General features: G+C 49.7%; 1 protein-coding gene across 1 annotated transcript; it reads right to left on the reverse strand.

Moving 5' to 3' along the window:
- Window positions 1–567: 567 nt before the first annotated feature.
- On the reverse strand, window positions 568–15,375 carry LOC142570706 (uncharacterized). Its single transcript, XM_075679054.1, has 2 exons — window positions 14,008–15,375; window positions 568–576 (listed from the first exon to the last, which is right to left on the reverse strand). The coding sequence occupies exons 1-2, from the start codon at window positions 15,373–15,375 to the stop codon at window positions 568–570; spliced, it is 1,377 nt and encodes a 458-aa protein (XP_075535169.1).
- Between the last annotated feature and the right edge of the window lie 5,709 nt (window positions 15,376–21,084).

The following is a 21,084-nucleotide window of genomic DNA, read 5'->3' on the forward strand; positions in this document are numbered from 1 at the left end:
GGAGCAAAAATAAAAATTTGGCAACCTGCATAGCCTTGGCGCATGCAGGTCGAATACTGAAAATTACTGTGGCAGTTACTGCCGATAGCCGTAAGAGCCACCCTAACCGTGATCACCTATAGCAACATGGCGGCACCTACACAGCGCCGACCACTCCTTTCAATGCTAATTCGCGCTTGTTACTGGCCCTCCGCCCTGTCACGAAGAAACAAGTGGAAAAATTCGTCATCGCCAAGTCTCGGCTCAAGCTGAGGCCAAAGCATCAGTTATATTTTGTCGTAATTATTGAGATCGGCTGTTTGTTTTCACGCTGCTAGGACTACAGACACGGCACCAAACCCTAAGACAGGTTTCATTTCTAATTAGCACATGGCTCCACAGCATTAGCATTGCTGATGCACTGACGATGCGGAGCGCTCTAAAAGCCTTATTTCTCAGTGCACAATTAGTTCACTACCCCTTTCTAGCACGGAACGTGACAACGGCAGGGACCAAACGCCAAGTAGACGCCGACCAGATGCTGTGCCACACGTGAACACTTCTAAGAGTGTTTGTCCGTACTACTTCCTAAGGAGGCTGCAACGCAAACGCAGGGAACGGGTGCAGGTGAAGCCAGGCGCCGCTGTCACATGCGTGTAATCAAAGCTTATGGTTATAACGTCAAAAAAATTTTTTTTGCGTCAATCCACCAACCATGAAGCATGTACCAACAGGATGGCAAGCAGACGTTGAGCGGAGGACGCAGCCCTGATGAGTGGTGTGCCTACAGGGACGCTACATCTCAAGGGTCAAGCGGGCGCGCGTGTTGTAGGTTGAAACCGCTGTTACTCGCGAGGCGCGGCACATGCAAGGCTCGTGGGCGCGAGCTTTCGTGCGTGTACGCGTAATTTGGCATTTACCGTTACATTAGCTGCAGTTGCCGGGACGCGTGAGAAGCAGTGAGGGATCTTTTAATGCTATCGGCGTTCGACTCTTAAAGGCGAAACTTAAACGTCGTCCACATTTTTCTTGCTTAATGTGAAAGCATTGTATGTCTGCCACAAAATTTCACAAGTAACAGGATGCAGAAATATAACCAGCAGGTTATATTTCTGCCATGTCCATTACGACATGGTCGTCATTGACGCTGCAGGCGCAGCGCCGCCTATGCGGTAACAGGGAGGCAAGCTGCCTGTTGTTTCTGAGCTCGCCGGAGCGGTAGTCACGTGGGACGCCAGAGTGTGACGAGGAACGGGCTAGCCACGGCGAGCAGGCAGAGTAGTTTGGAAGACGGAGCAGCGGGGTCGTGCACCGAGAGGCAGCTCGAGAGGTGGTCGGCAGGCTGAAGAGGAAGCTTTAGCTCGGGCCCAACTCCGACGCGGCCTATTCAAATACATGTAAAAACGCAAAAAACGTTTTTCTGAGATAACCCCTGGACCGATTTTAATGAAATTTGTTGCATTTGAGAGGGAAAGTGAAATTCTAGTGACTGTTGGTCACGGAATTTCTATTTAGGTCCTGAATTTTGTTAAAAAGATTTTCAAAAATTCAAAAGTTTCAAAAAAATAGAAGCATGAAGTTCACAAATTCATAACTCTGCATCAAGAGCAGATATTGCGGTTCTGTAAGCGAGATCCATCACATCATTGAAAGCGGACAAATTCGATACGTCATTTTATATGTTACGTGAATTTCTTACGTTGTTTACAAGGGTTCTGCAAAACCTATATATCCATGTTACAATATTTTTTGACATTCATGTGTAACCTATCAATTTTGTCCGCTTTAAATGTGCTATTAGATGCAGTTCACGGAATTGTATTATCAATTTTCGTTGCTGAGTTATAGAGTTGTGAACTTGATAGTTTCGTTTTTTGAAAATTTTCATTTTTTGCCAATTTTGAATAAAAAACTGACGACCTAAATCAAAAATCCGAAACCAACAGTCACTAGATCTTAAGTTTTTCTTTTAAATGCAACAAACCTCGTCAAATTTGGTGCAGTGGTTGCCGAGAAAAACTAATTCTGCTTTTACATGTATTTAGATAGGAGCACCCGAGCTAAAGCTTCCTCTGAAGCCCCGAGGCCGGAGTCTTCGCCGGTAGATCGACGGACGGTGCAAGTCCGCCAAGACTTTCGGCAGGGAGGCACCAGCAGCCCGACGTTTCCTCCGATCGGGTTCGCGGCGAGCACGCCACAGATAAGCCTCGTGTTCCAACCTGCTCTCGGAACTTTCCGCCGGTCTCTCTTTCTTTTTTTTAATCGCTTTCCATCTGTAATTTAATTATTCATCGCGTGTTCATTTTTTCATGTTCTGTTAGTGTAGTGTTTGCCGCGCTGATTGCCGCGTCTATTTTTTATTTGTGTCGCGTATTTTTTCTTCATTTAGCGAGTGTTAGAAATTCCCACGTGGTGGCCCTGGCTTTGTGTCACGCGTCGCGTCAGAGTTGGAGCTATGTGTGACCCGCCCGCCTTCCGTGAGGCTTTGCAAAGTATGCTTTCAGTTTGCGTATTATTCTTTTCATCCTGTCTCTGGCCTGATGTTATTTTATTAAATTGAGCATGTGCTATTCCGTCGCCTCCCGTCTCATGCCTCTGGTCCACGGTGCACCAGGCGTCACCTTACCGGCGGTCAGCAGTCGAACCATCGGTAAATGCACGGGGGCTGGGTTTGTTGTCGCCCCATCCCCTCCTGTTCGGAGAGTGCGAATACATTATCCCCAATCTTTGACACTGTCCCATGAGGTAGAAAAGCCGGCATTGTCCCCAACGAGGGGTCCGAAACATCAAAGGTCACCAACGTCATCGGTGGCTTGTATGACGTCCGCAGTAAAATAGAAGATAGTAAGTGGTATAACAACGTTAATTAACAGTATCTATGGGTAATTATTGTGAACTGAACTGAATTAAGGTTAATTACATTTAAGTGAATTGAAGTCAGAACAAGTTAGAGTAGGGTGACCTAAAGTGGACTAAAGTGAATTAGGGTGAAGTAAAGGTAATGAAGCTTAATTGAAGTGAAATAAGGGCGGCGAAATTTATAGCAAGGTGGATTAAAGTGAATATGGGTGGTAGAAATTAGAGCAAAGTGGATTAAGGTGAGTAAAGTGTAGTACCTTGTGATCTATGAATGTGAAAAAACAACTTATATTAAGTTTGCGTAGATAGTCACGGGTGTGTCAGTGTGGTATAATGAAGTAATCACAATATGAACTCGTAGCTATTTGGCGATGCGATCTGAATAGTCGCGGTCTGGTGATTAATGGACGCAGAGGAAGGAAAGCGAAGAAAGTAACGCAAATAGCTTGCAGTATTTAAGAAGTCTTTAATGGTGATAACTAAGTTATAATGCTTCCACATTTAAATCAAGTAGGGATACTCAAGTGACTTAATTTTTTTTAAGCTAGGAAAGGACCTTCTTAAGCTAGGAAAGGACCTTGCCATTGTGGTAGAGAGTGTGCCTTTGTATTATACGTTTCCTAGACACCGCTTTATATACCCTGAGTATTGTTCCGAATGTGTGGTATATTCGACCTTAATCTGCGCTGAAGCAGAGCAGTGTCGTTCGCTGTATCCGTCATACACGTTTCGCAACACCCAAATATACGCAATACGAATTTCCATTAGAGTATAAACTTTATCGTTTTGTATATGTTTCAGTTTACAACGCTTGTATAGGGGTAAGTTAGTCTTCAATTTCTCAGAAAGTTCTACTGCGCAGGCTGCTGGAAAATGACGTCAAAGGGGGGTTGGGATAAATGACCCATTGGTGAACTGTGCACTTCGCCTCATGTTTTCTCCGATCCCACTATCATGTTCTTTACCGGTAGTGTGGGGGGTAGAACTTACTCGGATGTAAGTATTTTGTGATGCGACAGGTCGATTTACAGTAAAATCAAAATCTGCGATCTTCCTCAAAGCCACTGTTTCATCGCTGTCTCCCTCACTGGCATGGCTGCAGCGTCTCTTGTCAACGTGAACATTATTTACATCGTGAAGGGCGCTGAAGAGTGCATGAAAATATTGCTACGGCACAATATGTGCGATCACGAAAGGCGAGCAGTGTGAAGACGACGACGACGATTAGAAGCTAGCGCGGGCTGTTGCCTCTTGGCCAAGCGCAGCGTAGTGCCTTGTAGCCTTGTAAATATACTTGTAAATAGCTTTTCGTCGGTGTCTTCCTACGTAACATGTCTGGTGGAGGTGGACGTTCCCTGTACCTCGTCACGGAGCTTCGCAGTGGACGGTACGTCGAGCCTTCCTTCATGGCTCCCGGCGACGACAACCCGACTCCGCCGGCTCCGACACCTGCTGCCACTTCGACGACCTACATCACTCTCCCCGCTCCCCGTGATCCTGGCGTATTCTCAGGCAAAGATGGGGAAGACGTCAATGACTGGATCAGCCTGTATGAACACGTCAGCCGCAATAACCGGTGGTACCCTACTATTATGCTCGCCAACGTAGTCTTTTACCTCGATGGCACACCTAGAGTTTGGTATCGCACGCACGAAGATGAGCTCACCAGTTGGGATTCCCTTAAGACACAGCTTCGAGACTTGTTCGGCAACCCCTACGGTCACCAACTTGCCGCGCAGAAGGCGCTTTCCGGCCGTGTGCAGACGTCCACAGAGCCCTATGTCACGTACATTCAGGACGTCTTGGCTCTGTGCCGCAAAGTTGACACCCACATGACTGAGTCAGACAAGGTTTCCCACATCCTCAAAGGCATTGCCGATGACGCCTTCAACTTGCTCGTGTGCAACAACGTAGCGACGGTGGATGCTGTTATAAAAGAGTGCCGCCGCCTGGAACTCGCCAAAAGCCAACGTATTGACCAGAAGTTTGCCCGTCTGCCCAACACCCCAGCGACATCTTCCTGTGCCGACGCTCCTCGTCCCAACAACACTGCTGATGTTACCAGGATCGTCCGGCGTGAGATCGAGGCCGCCTATCCGGCTGCCTTCGACTCCAGTCCCACTAACACATCTGCAGTCACGGTCTCACTGATCCAGGCAGTTGTCCGCCAGGAGTTCGAAAACATGGGTCTTCACACCATCTGCTCGGCCCATCGCCCTGATACCCGCCCGGCTTCTTCCATTCCGCCCCGTCCCGCGTCTTCTTACCCACCACGTTTCCGCAACCCATCTGAATGGCGCACTGCTGACGACAAGCCCATTTGTTTCTACTGCCATCGAATCGGGCACATTTCTCGGCACTGTCGCAGTCGCTAGTGTTCCCCGATCCGGTCTACTTACACTGCCTACTCTCGCTCCCCAGGTGGCCCTTCTCGTCCCTATGCCGCACGCTCCGATAATGCCGCCACTGATTCTCCTGCAACGAGCCAACCCTATTCTCGTTCGCCTTCACCCCAACGACGACAATCTCGCTCTCCCCAGCCCCGTCGCTCCTATTCGCCGACTCCCTTCGGACGCCGCTCCCAGCCGGAAAGCTAGACGATGCAGCGCCTCGAGGTGACGCTGCATTGCTCCCTACGCCGCCAAATCCTCTCCTGACGTTGCCCACTCATCTGAACCTTCTTGACGTGCAAGTCGACGGTGTTTCTGTGTCTGCACTCATCGACACTGGGGCGCATTTGTCCGTAATGAGCGCTGACCTTCGTAACCGGCTCAAGAAACTTATCACGCCCGCCACGACGCCTGTTGTCCGTGTCGCCGATGGCGGAACAGCCCCCGTTATTGGTATGTGTACCGCCCGCGTCTCCTTCGCCGATCGCTCAACAATCGTGCTATTCACAGTCATCGCCCACTGTCCCCACGACATCATCCTCGGCTTAGACTTCCTCTCCGCACATTCTGCTCTCATCGATTGTTCCGCCAGTACTCTCCGCCTTGACCTGCCTGTTCTCGATCCTGCTGAACCTCAACCCAGTCGCCTCAGTTCCGCCGACTTCGTTCGCTTGCCACCTTCGGCACTGACCTACGTTGACCTAGTGTCATCCCCACCAGTCCCCGACGGTCGCTACATCACGGCTCCTTTGCAAGACGTCCTCCTCACACACGGGATCACAGTACCTCATACAGTTTTATCTGTTACGGAGAATTGCGTCTGCCTGCCAGTGCTCAACTTTGGCTTGACGACACAAGTGCTGCCACGTGGGATGTCTCTGGCCCACCTTTGCTCCTTCGAAGATCACTCAGTAGCATCCATTGCAGTTGACGACACTTCATCCGATACTCCTCTACCATCGCAGTCGGCAAATTGTACCATCGCCGACTTCCAGAAAATGATTGCCCCCGACTTGCCGTCCGAGCACGCTCGTGAACTTTACCGCGTTCTGTTTTCCTACCACGATAATTTTGAGTTTAACGATCGTCCTTTGGCCCAAACTGCAGCTGTCAAACATCGCATTAATACCGGCGATGCCCCTCCTATTCATCGCCGCCCGTATCGAGTGTCACCAGCTGAGCGTCAAGTTATTCACGCAGAAGTTCGCAAAATGCTTGCCAAGAACATTATTGAACCATCATATAGTCCATGGGCGTCACCTGTAGTACTGGTCAAAAAGAAGGATGGCTCATGGTGCTTTTGCGTGGATTATCGGCACCTTAATCGGGTTACCAAAAAGGACGTGTATCCCCTACCTCGGATTGATGACGCCCTTGACTGCCTCCACGGTGCTCGCTATTTCTCCTCTATTGACCTTCGCTCCGGCTACTGGCAGATTGCCGTGGACGATCTCGACCGCGAGAAGGCTGCTTTTGTCACACCCGACGGTCTTTATCAATTCAAAGTGATGCCGTTCGGTCTATGTAACGCCCCTGCCACTTTTGAACGCATGATGGACTCCCTTCTTCACGGATTCAAATGGTCCACGTGCCTGTGCTACCTGGACGACGTCATCGTGTTCTCCCCAACGTTCGCTACGCACCTCGAGCGCCTCTCAGCAGTCCTGGACGTTTTTCGTCGAGCCGGTCTGCAACTCAACGCATCCAAGTGCCAATTCGGCCGTCGCCAGATTACCGTCCTTGGACATCTCGTTGACGCGAACGGAGTGCAACCGGACCCAGGCAAGATCCATGCTGTTGCGCACTTCCCTGTTCCGAAGTGTGTCAAGGATGTGCGCAGCTTCATCGGCCTTTGTTCGTACTTCCGCCGTTTCGTGAGAAATTTCGCCGCCATAGCACGACCACTAACCGAGCTTTTGAAACAGGACGCCCCTTTCCAGTGGGGCGATAACGAGGCCTCTGCATTCTCACATCTAATCGACATTCTCACAACGCCTCCGGTTCTGGCCCATTTCGATCCTTCAGCGCCTACCGAAGTCCGTACTGATGCCAGCGGTCACGGAATTGGCGCGGTACTGGCACAACGCCAGCGTGGCCACGACCTGGTTATCGCTTACGCCAGCAGGCTCCTCTCACCCGCGGAGCGCAACTATTCCATCACTGAGCGTGAGTGTCTGGCCCTAGTTTGGGCGGTTGCGAAATTCCGCCCATACTTATATGGCCGATCCTTTTCCGTTGTCACCGACCATCACGCGCTTTGCTGGTTATGCTCACTGAAAGATCCTACAGGAAGACTTGGTCGCTGGGCCTTACGCCTCCAAGAATATTCGTATACTGTCACCTATAAATCTGGCCGACTACACAAGGACGCTGACTGCCTGTCTCGCTACCCGGTCGACGAGCCTGACGACGCCGACAGTAGTAGCGCCAACGGCATTTTCTCTGTGTCTGCCTTCGCTAACATCGCCGATGAGCAGTACCGAGACCTATCGCTGCGAGCACTTATCGAGCGTCTGCGCTCTACACCTACCGACGCATCCGTTCGCCGATATGTCCTCCAGGGCGGCATTCTGTATCGAAGGAACTTCCTCCCTGACGGCTCTGACCTTCTTCTTGTCGTGCCAAAACAGCTACGACAGACTGTGCTCTTTGAGATGCATGACGCACCCACTGCAGGACATCTTGGGGTAACCCGCACGTACGACCGCGTCCGCCGCCGCTTCTATTGGCCTGGTCTCGCTCGCTCCGTTCGACGCTATGTTGCTGCCTGTGATCCCTGCCAGCGTCGGAAAACACCTCAGGTGCTACCTGCCGGTCATCTCCAGCCGATCACCATCCCCGTGGACCCGTTCTTTCGTGTTGGATTAGACCTCCTCGGTCCCTTTCCCACGTCATCCTCTGGGAACAAATGGGTAGCCGTCGCGACTGATTACGCCACCCGATACGCTATCACTCGGGCTCTCCCTACCAGTTGCGCCACTGACGTCGCGGACTTTCTCTTGCGTGACATTATCTTGCTTCATGGCGCCCCGCGACAGCTGCTTACTGACCGTGGTCGAAACTTTCTCTCGAAAGTTATCGCTGACATTGTGCGTTCCTGTTCCATTCAACACAAACTGACTACCTCATACCATCCTCAAACCAATGGCCTGACAGAGCGGTTAAACCATACTCTTACCGATATGCTGGCCAAGTACGTTTCCACGGACCACCACGACTGGGCCATTGCCCTTCCTTACGTAACATTTGCATACAATTCTTCCCGGCACGACACCGCTGGATTTTCTCCCTTTTATCTACTGTACGGTCGCGAACCTACCTTGCCCTTAGACACGGCACTTCCTCCTGCTGCGGTCTCAACAAGCGAGTATGCGCGCGACGCCATCGCCCTCGCCGACCATGCACGCCAGCTTGCCCGTGCTCGACTGACGGCCTCACAAACCACTCAGCAGTGCCAGTACAATGCCCGCCATCGTGACGTACAGTTTACGCCTGGGGCGCTCGTGCTCCTGTGGTCGCCCTGTCGTCACGTCGGACTTTCCGAAAAGCTCCTTTCGCGATACACAGGGCCCTACCGCGTGCTGCGCCAGGTGACGCCTGTGACTTACGAAATTGCTCCTGTGGGTTCAACCTCGTCCTCTCCTCTGGCATCTAGTGATGTCGTACACGTCAGTAGGCTCAAGGCCTACTACACTGCTTCCGAGTCCGATCTTTAGTCGCTCCGGGACGGCGCTTTTGCCGCCGGGGGTAGTGCTACGGCACAATATGTGCGATCACGACAGGCGAGCAGTGTGAAGACGACGACGACGATTAGAAGCTAGCGCGGGCTGTTGCCTCTTGGCCAAGCGCAGCGTATTGCCTTGTAGCCTTGTAAATATACTTGTAAATAGCTTTTCGTCGGTGTCTTCCTACGTAACAATATAAAATATACAACAAAAGCATTTTTTAACAAAAGGCACAGTTCACTTTATGACAGCTAACTTGCATACACAGATTTGTGATCATAAGCGGCGGCTTCAACGTTAGTATAAACCTCTCTGAGTAGAGTGTCACTGTGTCCAGTTTTGCACTACTTTGTGTGGCCATATAAAATTAAAATATAGCCTCATTCAATTGCAAATGTCCTGTTGCATTGTTGCATGAAACTTTTTTTTATTTACACCATGTTCTCGAGACACCTTTGGTCAGATGTCGGTCTCGTTAAAGCTGCAGAGTCCATTTGCAGACCAAAGCACCTGTTAGTGGTGGCGCATGCTGAAGATTGATCACATTCTATTTGAATCTTATTAGTGCAGTTGCCCAGTTGCAACGCTTGGCTCATCATCTTGTGATCATTAAATGGGCTTTGCATGCACTAAAGCAGCTAGTCACCAGAGGTTTCAATGTGCGCGCAGTGATCGGCCAGGGTGGGAACCGAGAAACGTGACTAAAGTCATGATTGCAGGCTCGAACATCATTTTATGTCACGCAGAGCCGCCGATAGCACAGGATGCGCCTGCTCAGACAGGAGTTTCAAAGCTTGCGCAAAAAAACCGTGATTGTGGGACAAGCAGTTGCTATGATTTTGCTGCACACTTTGTGCTCGCCCAATGACCGGAAACACCCAGCTTTCGACTGCATGGTTTTAACTATCGCACTGCCCTGCATTGTCTAATCACGTTGCGCTGCCTTTTTAAGAATATAGAATTGGTCGTTCTATATCGCTCATGGGCAATATAATGACCACAGCACCCGTTTCCGAGGTTAATTCTACTGCACAACTTACTTTCACTATACGCACATACGCGGCAACGTGTACAAGAATGCTTCGTATCTAAGGCGTAGTTCGGTGAGCGATATCGCTTAGGTCGCGCCCGCGCTGCACGCGGTCGAGTTTTACAAAAACGCATGTTGCCAACGGCCGCGCGTAACAAGTGAAGGTGATACGCTGGAACAAAACATGTCCTGTGAAGCAGAAGAGAGTGATTGAATGCGGCCAAGTGGCAGGAAGCCGGTGAGCGGCAGCGCAGCCGGGAAGTTGGCTTTTCTGCAATTGGCGATGCTATTAACGTACGTGGTCATGCTTAGGCGAATAAGCAAACGTTCACGCCACGTTTCGTCGAATTCAAACGCGCAAAGGTCAGATATAGAAGATGAAACGGTGAGTATTATCAGCATCCTCTTTGTAACCGCGTGTCGGCTGGCGCCTTCAATCTTGTCGCTGTGACGCTGTTTTGCCTTTATTATTGGAAATAAAGACCTGTGGTTGTGTCAGTAATCCGTCAAACGTCGAATAAATGTAAAGGCGTTAAAAAGTTCTATTGTGAGTTTTCTGATTTTAAGCCCTTTACTCTTCTCCAGCGGAAATTCGTTCTATTGTAAATTCGCCATCCTCCAGCAGAAGGAACTGAAACTGCAGCCAGGTGCAATGTGGGTTTCGCGACCAGCGTGGCAGAAGCAAAGTGTTGGGAAACGCAGTGGGAAAGTAGCACGGCAAAGAAAAAAAAACAAGACACAAGACAGAGGGAGATTCGTTAGACACGTTTAAACCTTGTGAGGTAATTTAATACTGCCAAAGGGCGTATTGTGAACCGACGAACTACAGGAATCTCGTCGCGGCTATTTCTTTTCACGATGTTAAGCACAACCCAACGTAACGTCTGCCCATATCGAAATAAAGAACACACACTGAGCTCCCTGGCTTGCCTCTCTCTATACGGGGCAGTAAAGTTTCGTTCGTTCTCCGTCCTCGCTTCACCGCTGGAACTTGAAGCTTCTCGGACGGTGATCGGCAGTTGTTGATCAAACGCAGGCAGGAAGCGATGAGATCAGATGTACAAGAAATATTTATACGCAAACTTTTCTATATACATGGCAGGTAAAACAAATACATTACAAATTTGAACAATTGAGAAACAAAGTCTCACTCTTCGACTGTCTCAATGACTGTTAGAGCCCAGACTCGTTTTAACGTACATAGCACGGAGCCTCACTGATCTATCAGCAATCCTGATTTCAGCCAAGTTTGAGGGACAGCATGTCGTCCCGATTTTTATAGCCCAAATATACAAAGAAAAAAAAGGCGGTAGGGCCGTTGGCCCGTCCCACAGGTTCAGTTGCCAATCAGGGTCAACCGTTTGTTAAGCCACAACCCACAGGGATGGGCTTACTCTTAAAAATAAACATATTGGAAAACAAAGCTCTTTTCCTTCTTCGCCAAAACTCCGTTGCCCTCTCATTTCTTCGTAGTTAGTGACGGGCTCAGCAAAACACGCCAGGCCCGAACAAGTTATCGCTAGACCGTTTCAAATCCCAACGGCGTCTAGGCCGCAAATGTCTCGGAAGCAGGGGCATCGATACCACGTAGTGCGGCCGTACTCAAAGTTTGTCCGCGTGGGAGACTGATGGCCCTCCTTGTCCTTCAAACTTATTGTCTACAAGACAAAGTTCTCCGAGTGCGTGTTTCCAAGACGCCGTCGTCCGAATGCACTTTTTACGTGTGCACCGCATTCCTACAGCGTGCACTGTAAGCTGGCCTTCGACACCACACAGGCAGTCGCACCCAACAACAAGGCTGGCGATTGCGTTCCGGACGCGTAGAACATTAGGTCCATGCTCACTGCATGCGGAACGGGGTCAGAGTTGCTAAGCCCTTCTTAACCTCGGCGGCGCCTCCAATTAGTCAGGCACTCGGGAGCCACACCCACAATACCTTGTACAGCGGTCCCTTTCAAGGCTGGTCTGTGTGGACTCGTGTGACCGTCGGCGGACAGCCAACACCGTGCGCACAATGCCGACTTCCCGGAATCGGCACTCGCCCACCTGGCACCTGCCGCGACGCGTCACCCAACACCGCGCGGTGCCTGTGACCCCACATAACACAGCAACTGTCGCCCGGCTGACACGGGGGCAAGTGAACCCCCTCTCTATGCACAAAGCACGTGGCCGATTCGTGACACTTAAGAACCCGAACAATCAGAGCGACCTTACACGTCCCTCCTAAAGAGTATACTGGGCTCACAATGTGCCCAGCTATACTACAAGAGCCAAAGGGCGCTGTATCGTAAAATTTAGGCTCTGAAGGTTCCGTCAAAGAAAATTGACATACGCTGCCCAACACGGGTGCTGCGGAGCCCGTAAGGAACAGGAAAATGAACTAAAAAGACCACGAAAAGAAAAACAATTTTCTCACAGTGATAAAAGAAAAGGGCGAAGGCTCAACACATTCATGGCAGTGAGCATGCAAAAGAAATACTCATGTAAGTACAGGAACACTTTCCAACGCGCTGCACTGCACAACAGTAGAAAAGTGACATATACTGGTTATATACATAGTATGTCCACAGTCTTATAACCCTCACACACATGGACGACAACAACCACAGAAAGTTCCATCAAGGCTGAACTGTCCCACGCACACGTCCTTCGGGTGAACAGGAACATTCACGCCTGTCCCAGCTGGCATGGCTGTTTTTGTCTATCCTTTATTTTCTGCTCTTTACTCGATTGGCTCCCATGAACGATTCGAGAGCCTTGATAATGCATCAACATTGGCGTTACATGTTCCTTTCCGGTGACGCACCGTTACATTGTAGCGCTGTAGTGAAAGCGCCCATCTTGCTAACTTGTCCCCCTGCGGGGTGCTGGTTGTCAAATATGACAATGGGTTATGATCAGAGACAACATTCACCACGGCTCCGAAAAGCCAGTAGTCAAATTTCTTGAGTGCCCAAATAATAGCAAAGGCTTCTCTCTCTATAGTCGACGAGCGCGCCTGTGTCGGGTTAAAGCGATGGCTAGGAAAAGCGATCGGCTTTTCTTTTCCGTCCGCTGACATTTGAGCTAAACAGGCACCAGCCACCGTCGCCGACGCATCAGTGAATAGCCGGTACGGCTGATGAGGCTCAGGAGTGTTCATGGCGACAGCCAGACAGAGAGTTAACTTTTGACTTTCGAACGCGCACTGCGCATCTTCCAACCATGGAATTGAATTAGGAACCCCTCGCCTTGTCAAAGCTGTAAGCGGGCTCCCCGCATCGGCGTAGTTCTCTCTCAGAGTTGAGGGCACCGCAATTTCACCCGTCCTAGTTTGCTGCAACATTGATAGGGACCCATTTGGGTTTCTACCGTACAATGGCCTGAACGGCGCCACCCCGGTGGTATCATGCGGCACTTCGTGATACGCCCACAGAACAAATGGGATCAGCTTGTCCCACTTTCTCCGGTCCCGTTCCATTACATGATACAACATATTTTTGAGGACTCTGTTCCATCTCTCAACCACTCCGTTGCCCTCAGGGTGTTCGGAAGTGGAGAACCAGGGTGAACAGCCCAGTTTTTCTAACATTAACTGTGTCAGTTGAGATTTAAAGTTAGTACCTTGGTCTGAACAGATCGTTGCCGGCACTCCAGTACGACTGAAAATTTCCAGTAAAGCCTCGCATGTGGCCCTCGCTGTCAGGGATCGGAGCGGCACTGCCTCATTGCGTCTTTCTTCTGGTAGGACCAGGTGTCTCACTTTGACTCCCGCTAAAGAATCCCAATGGTACAAAAGTCCGTCTGACACGAACATGCTAGCATTTCCATTTCTCGCATCATACGAGGCCTTTTTCAGGCTTTCATCGGCTATCTGAGCAGCTCGAAATTCCTCCCGCTGACTGGGCACCCCATTGATATCTTGTATCAAACTATTCCCTTGCAATTTAGGGATTTCATCTGTCGTTTCTTCGCAACTTAGACCGCAGTATGGGTCAGTGTTATCGACCATTTCAACTGATCGGACCCCAACGGAATTGGCTACCCGCGGAATATTTTCTCCTCCAAACTCCTCTTTTTCGTGCGCCTGTAGTAGTTCCCAATCTTCCTTTGACAGCAGGCAGTCAGCCCCCTTTGCAAGTTCGTCTGTAACCGCGCACACCAGATCGATCCTCTGCGGTTGTATCACAGCGCCCGGGCGATGCATGCCTACGGGCAGCGTAGCTAGGTTAGCTCGAATGGTCTTTCCGAATGCCGACTCGAGCCTTACTGTTCCCGATGGCTCCTGTAAAACGACGGGCAACATGCTTTTACGGACGACCGTTATCTCACTACCTGTGTCCAACACAGCTTCCGTTGCTATATCCCCGCACATGATAGGGATTAGGTCCAGCTTTGACCTCCCTGAGCTAGCATGTTGAGCTAAGATTTCTACTCTAGCGCTAAGCACCCTTTCTTGCTCTGGTAGAGGTTCTTCACTTACAACAGCAACCTTCTGTACCCTTTGTTTTTGCACAGTCGGTGCCTTCCCCTGTTGTTCTTTATTTGAAGCTTTTGGGCAGTCTCTGGCTAGGTGTCCCTGTATATGACACACGTGGCATTTTAAATTTGTCCTCTGCGGGCTAGCTAGTTTTGCTTGCTGCGTCAATGAGGCTGTTGCGGCTGGCTTAGTTGCTCGTCCTTTCCCTTTAGCTTGCTCGAAAGTCTCCAGCACTTTCGCCACCTCCACTGGCTTAAACCACTCTTCGCCCTCCCGCAAAAGAACATATTCAAGGGCTTCTGAGCTTAGACTGGCTTTCATACGGTCAGCGACCATAAGCTCCGTCATAGCTTCTTTTGTGTTTGCGTGGCGAGATTGAAGGTAATAGGCCAAATAAGTTCTAGCTCGGGACGCGAACTGAGCCCAAGTTTCCTCCTTTCGTTTAGATGCCTTTTCAAACCTCCCCAAGTATTCAGCTGGCGTGAGCTTAAGTTCATCTAGTACCGCCTTCTTTACAGTCTCGTAATCCGTACATTCCTCATCATTGAGGCTACGCAACAGATAACGGACCCGCTCAGTCAGCGCAGGCATGATCAAATGTACACGGCTATGTGCTGGTACTTGAAAAGATGCAAACAACTTTTCGACCTCATCAAACCATATCGGAACGTCAGCGTCACACGGCAACCGGTATGCCTTAAGCACTTTAGCACATTGTGCTATTCCATCCATGATGGCACCGCGCCGATCGCTTCCTTCCGACACTGAAGGCGGCCTGCCCGACTGCTCGAGCTCCACTCTCCGTAGAGCAATGCGCTCGCACTCTAGCTGTAGGCGCACCTTTTCCAGCTCCAGCTCCAGGCGTCTCACCGCCATGGCCTCTGGATCTGTCGTGCTCGGAGCCTGCGCAGCGCCTTGCGTCTCACTATCCATTTCAGTATCCGACGTCTCAGACTCGGTCTCTCCGACGCGTTGCAGTCCCTGCCGTCTCCGACCCTCTCTTTGTTCAAATGCAGTATCAATGTTTACGTTAGCCTCAATCGCGTTTGCTGTTCTGCGCGTGAACACCATTAACCTCACTGAACAACAGCCATGCCAACCTAGACAAAACGCAAGGAATCCCGCTCACCCGTTGCTGCTGGGGGCGCCGCCTGACGTCCTTGTCCGGATGAATTGCAACCCTTGCGGAATTCGCTGGTGGCCCTTTGATTCCTTGCGCCTGGCTCGCCGCTCGTTGCTCGTTGTGGGGCTTGCCGATCCTGTCGGCTGCGCCAGTAAAGTTTCGTTCGTTCTCCGTCCTCGCTTCACCGCTGGAACTTGAAGCTTCTCGGACGGTGATCGGCAGTTGTTGATCAAACGCAGGCAGGAAGCGATGAGATCAGATGTACAAGAAATATTTATACGCAAACTTTTCTATATACATGGCAGGTAAAACAAATACATTACAAATTTGAACAATTGAGAAACAAAGTCTCACTCTTCGACTGTCTCAATGACTGTTAGAGCCCAGACTCGTTTTAACGTACATAGCACGGAGCCTCACTGATCTATCAGCAATCCTGATTTCAGCCAAGTCTGAGGGACAGCATGTCGTCCCGATTTTTATAGCCCAAATATACAAAGAAAAAAAAGGCGGTAGGGCCGTTGGCCCGTCCCACAGGTTCAGTTGCCAATCAGGGTCAACCGTTTGTTAAGCCACAACCCACAGGGATGGGCTTACTCTTAAAAATAAACATATTGGAAAACAAAGCTCTTTTCCTTCTTCGCCAAAACTCCGTTGCCCTCTCATTTCTTCGTAGTTAGTGACGGGCTCAGCAAAACACGCCAGGCCCGAACAAGTTATCGCTAGACAGTTTCAAATCCCAACGGCGTCTAGGCCGCAAATGTCTCGGAAGCAGGGGCATCGATACCACGTAGTGCGGCCGTACTCAAAGTTTGTCCGCGTGGGAGACTGATGGCTCTCCTTGTCCTTCAAACTTATTGTCTACAAGACAAAGTTCTCCGAGTGCGTGTTTCCAAGACGCCGTCGTCCGAATGCACTTTTTACGTGTGCACCGCATTCCTACAGCGTGCACTGTAAGCTGGCCTTCGACACCACACAGGCAGTCGCACCCAACAACAAGGCTGGCGATTGCGTTCCGGACGCGTAGAAGATTAGGTCCATGCTCACTGCATGCGGAACGGGGTCAGAGTTGCTAAGCCCTTCTTAACCTCGGCGGCGCCTCCAATTAGTCAGGCACTCGGGAGCCACACCCACAATACCTTGTACAGCGGTCCCTTTCAAGGCTGGTCTGTGTGGACTCGTGTGACCGTCGGCGGACTGCCAACACCGTGCGCACAATGCCGACTTCCCGGAATCGGCACTCGCCCACCTGGCACCTGCCGCGACGCGTTACCCAACACGCGCGGTGCCTGTGACCCCACATAACACAGCAACTGTCGCCCGGCTGACACGGGGGCAAGTGAACCCCCTCTCTATGCACAAAGCACGTGGCCGATTCGTGACACTTAAGAACCCGAACAATCAGAGCGACCTTACAGGGGCTCTCTGAACACGAGGCTGTAACGTTGCCCGACTGCCGGCGTCCCATTTTATGGCAGTCAAAATCAAGTAAAAAAGGCGGCGTCACTGCTTACAGCATCTCTATTGAATACCGTAACTGGTTACCTGTACCTGGCTGAATAAAAACTATTCAAGTGCCGAGGAAGAAGTGTCACTAAATGTGTATCTTTGGCTATATATATATATTGACACATGCCATGGCATATGAGCCACCCATTGTGACACATAGACGCTTGAAAGGTTAGAAGAAGATATCGTTTTTCGTTGTGTGTTTCCGGTAAAGACGCGGACTGCTGGCTGCATCTGTTTTTTTCGCCCGTGACATTACTGGTGCTGGGTAAATGCAACTTCGCCGCCAAGGTTCCGCCGTCCCTTCTAGCACCTTACGGACAGCCACAGCTCCCACAGCTAGAAGCAGCCGCCGCCTGCAAGGGCTACCACCCGAATTCGCTTCCTTGTCACCGAGACTGTAAATAAAGATGTCAACGACCACTACAAACAAGGCAAGCCAAACCTACGATGCCCAGTCTGCACTACGCTATGTTTTTTCACGTGGCAGAAGCACCCAAATCGCTCCACGAGACACTTTGGGGGATGTTGAAGAGGGGCTGGTTACCAGCATCAACGAGTGCCCCGATGCTCGCAAACTGCGGAAAGTTTACTTGGTGTGTGCCCCTCAAGTGTGCACGTGCCATAGCGGATGGATGGCACGTGTCGTTATACATACATACGCTTATATATATATATATATGTAAGATGTGTTTGTGTGTGTGTGTAGGGCGGACCCCGCCGAAACGGAAGTAAACAATGCTGTTATTTTTCCTACGTGCTTCTATTCTTTGCACTATTTTGTGGTGCCGGACCCTGTGAGTCTATGCTTTACAAATAATATTTACAGATATATACATATATACACTCTGCCTTAACCTCAGCCATCCCCTCTCTAGCTCTACCATGTGACCTGCTTCGCACAATTCACACACACACGCATACAATATTCAATGCATTTTTGTTAGAAGTGCCAAAGTGGAAAAAATTATGTTGGAAGTCAGTGAGCTGGTTAAAATATATATATATATATATATATATATATATATATATATATATGTATATATATATTTATACGTGTGTGTGTGTGTGTGTGTGTGTGTCTGTGTCTGTGTCTGTGTGTGTGTGTGTGTGTAGTTATCGGAGCCGAAGCCGTGCTGCAGTGCTCCAACTTCGTCCTAGAAACGCCATGCACCCCATGGTACACCTTCTCTACAAGCGTCTCTTGGAACAGTTTAGCCTGTGTCGATCTTGTAACCATAAATGAGCAACGACTTTAGCGCAAGTATAGGACAGTCACACGCTTCATCAAAGTGCAGATTAAACCACATTTCAGGAGCTCTACAGCATCGCTGAGGAGGCAAGTGAATCATGGCCCCTAGGCAGGAGAAGGGCGCCCGACAACCTGATTATGACACCACGCTACCCATCCCGATTTCACCGTCTTCGTGTCGGCAGGGAAAGTCCGAACATCGACCAGAAATCGCCAACAATAAAAATGGCCTAAAGTGCAAAAAAAAGAAAAATACACGAGCTATAAGTACGATCGCTTGAAAGAAATTGGTGCTTTCGCCATATGGCGAATCATTCGACGTGATAGCAAGTCGAAGGGTTGTGCTGAGGGTGTCTCACGAAGCAGGCGTGCAGGAAAGCATCGCCAGCGACGTTGCAGGAGTCTCATCTCGACAGTGCCTGCTTTGAGGCCGAAGATAAAGCGGCGGCATTTCCGAGCACACCACCACCAGCCCCGGAAAAATAAAAGAAAGATAAGGAAGGCTTAGCTTGATGTTTACTGTTCATTCTGATTAGACATGCATAAAAGTTATTGTGCAAGCGTGAAAGAAGCCCGCGAATACACGCAATGTGCCTCGAGCGGCCAGTCGCGCCCAATTTTGGTGTATTCGCGGGCTTCTTTCACGCTCGGAAGGACACTTTTATGTAGCACGTATTGAACAACAGAAAGCTGTATAGGGAGTTTTTCATGTTGCTGTACAAGTTTCTTAATGACACTTTTCGTCTAGTTGTATAATATTTGAGAATTCCGTTAACTAAGACTAATTATGTGATTAGGTGGAATGCCAAAAATCTGGTTATCTCCAGGCGACGGCCAACAACGATGCCTTGGTTTTGTCCAGCTAGGTGGTATTTGAATATTTTTAAATATTGGTGCATATTTGGCTCACCCTGTTATGGTGCCTTCAAATTTCTCGTAGCGCAGGCAGTGTGAGAGAGACACAGAAAGCCAAATAACACAAACATACACCGCTAAATTTCCACAACAGATTCTTTTAAAGTATTCGCCGGCACACTTATAGTCCTCAAAACATCATAAGACAAACTTGCGTTGCTCGGCAAATAACAAAACCGGCAAATCCATACGCACACACTTTTGTCACCACAGTGGTTATTTAGAAGGGCGTCCGCTTAACGCGAGCAGAAAAAATCGAGCTCTCTTTCTTTTATTGGTAAAAAACGAATACTGGCGCAGGCGCTTGGATTTTGTTGCCGTAACGACGGACGATCATTTTTTTACAGCCATTAGCCGTCTAAGACTTTAGCCTTAATAAAACCAAAAGACAGCCGACAGACTGGTCGCTCAACTGTCGAACGCTCAGGCGGGCAGCCGGCCTCGGTCGCTTTGGTGGCATGACCTCTGCATGGCGCATGCATCTGTCGTGTCATTGGCTTGTTGCTTGATAACGCAAGGAAAATAAGCCGCAAAGTGTAACCTATAACTATAGGCCAAACTTGGTACATTTAGCAGGAAAGAAAGCGAGGAGCATTGCGAGTTAACTTCATTTCACATTCTTTTTTTTTTATTTCCGATGCTCGCATCAGCTAAGGAAACCTGTGAACACCTGGCGGGACATCTTTCCTGCTGCCAGTTTTTCACCGAGTGGCCGCTCTTGTTGAATTCCTTTCCGTATGTGCATGCCTTGGTTGATGCAGGGGGGTCAATCCCAGGTGGGTCAGGTAAAACTGCGATCGTCATGTACCCACACGATCCGCTCAATTGGCTCTGCAGTACAGAGCGAGGTAAGAATCGCGTATCCCTCATGCCGGGGTGACCGTTGTGCGTACAACCGCTACAGAGTCCCTGCTCTGCAGCCGTGTGCACCCCACACCGCCGTGCGAACGGTGGTCCGAGTGCAACGCCCAGTACACTTCAAGCTACGATTGCTCACGATTTTCCTTTTGTTGTCATCTCGTGCCGCATTGAGGTATAACGGTTATTGAAGTGCCACGCCTGCCACACCGGTGGCGGTGCTCCGCGTCACGCAAGCGGTGTGAGGCGCCTGACAGGGGCGCTGTTTCTGCTGCGTGGCAGACGTTCCCTCGCGTGCTGTGTTGCACCAACGTGTCGCCCCCACGTGTTCTTCGAGCCCCATTCCATCACTCAAACTCGCTATCGCTTTCAATGCTTCGTCGTTCTTGCAAAATTGCACTTTTGTTCTTCACTCTGTATGTATGTGTTCTTTTTTTTTTTGCCTTGTCTATTTAGATTGAATACGTTTATGGGAATGCAGCGTAGCTACTTCATATCGTCGAAATGATCAAAGTTTATTATTTTAGTGAACTATTTAACGCATTTCCATTCAAAACATTGTAAGCAAATAAGTTCACTGATGGAATAGGAACGCGATCTATTAACTTTTTTGAAATACATTCCGAAAAACTGTTGTCATGCCCGATAAGTGGAGCGCCGCTGCTGCGAGGGTTCGTCGTCCTCCTTCATTCATCCATGAGTATCGGCTGTTCTCATTGTTCTTTTAAGAAATGCAATACTTTTCCAGCATGTATATCGAAACTACAATATTCTTCGTGTTGCTGCATTACATTTTGAGATTACTATCGAAGGTATACAATGTGCGACTGCAGCATTACGTCAAATTGTGCTTTGTGTCGGCATTCTCATAGCAATTATGCACGGAGCGAGATAGCTTTTATTTGCAGAAAGGCCGATTGGCTGGTCTGAGGCAGCGTGGTTTATGCTGCTTCTCAGCAGGGGGGGGGTGGGGGAGGCGTGCCGA

Source organism: Dermacentor variabilis, chromosome 2 (assembly GCF_050947875.1).
Source record: "Dermacentor variabilis isolate Ectoservices chromosome 2, ASM5094787v1, whole genome shotgun sequence".
NCBI classification, from domain to species: Eukaryota; Metazoa; Arthropoda; class Arachnida; order Ixodida; family Ixodidae; genus Dermacentor; species Dermacentor variabilis.

Excerpts from the sequence above, each read along its gene's own strand:
- LOC142570706 (XM_075679054.1), bottom strand. The coding sequence starts at position 15,375 with ATGGATAGTGAGACGCAAGGCGCTGCGCAGGCTCCGAGCACGACAGAT.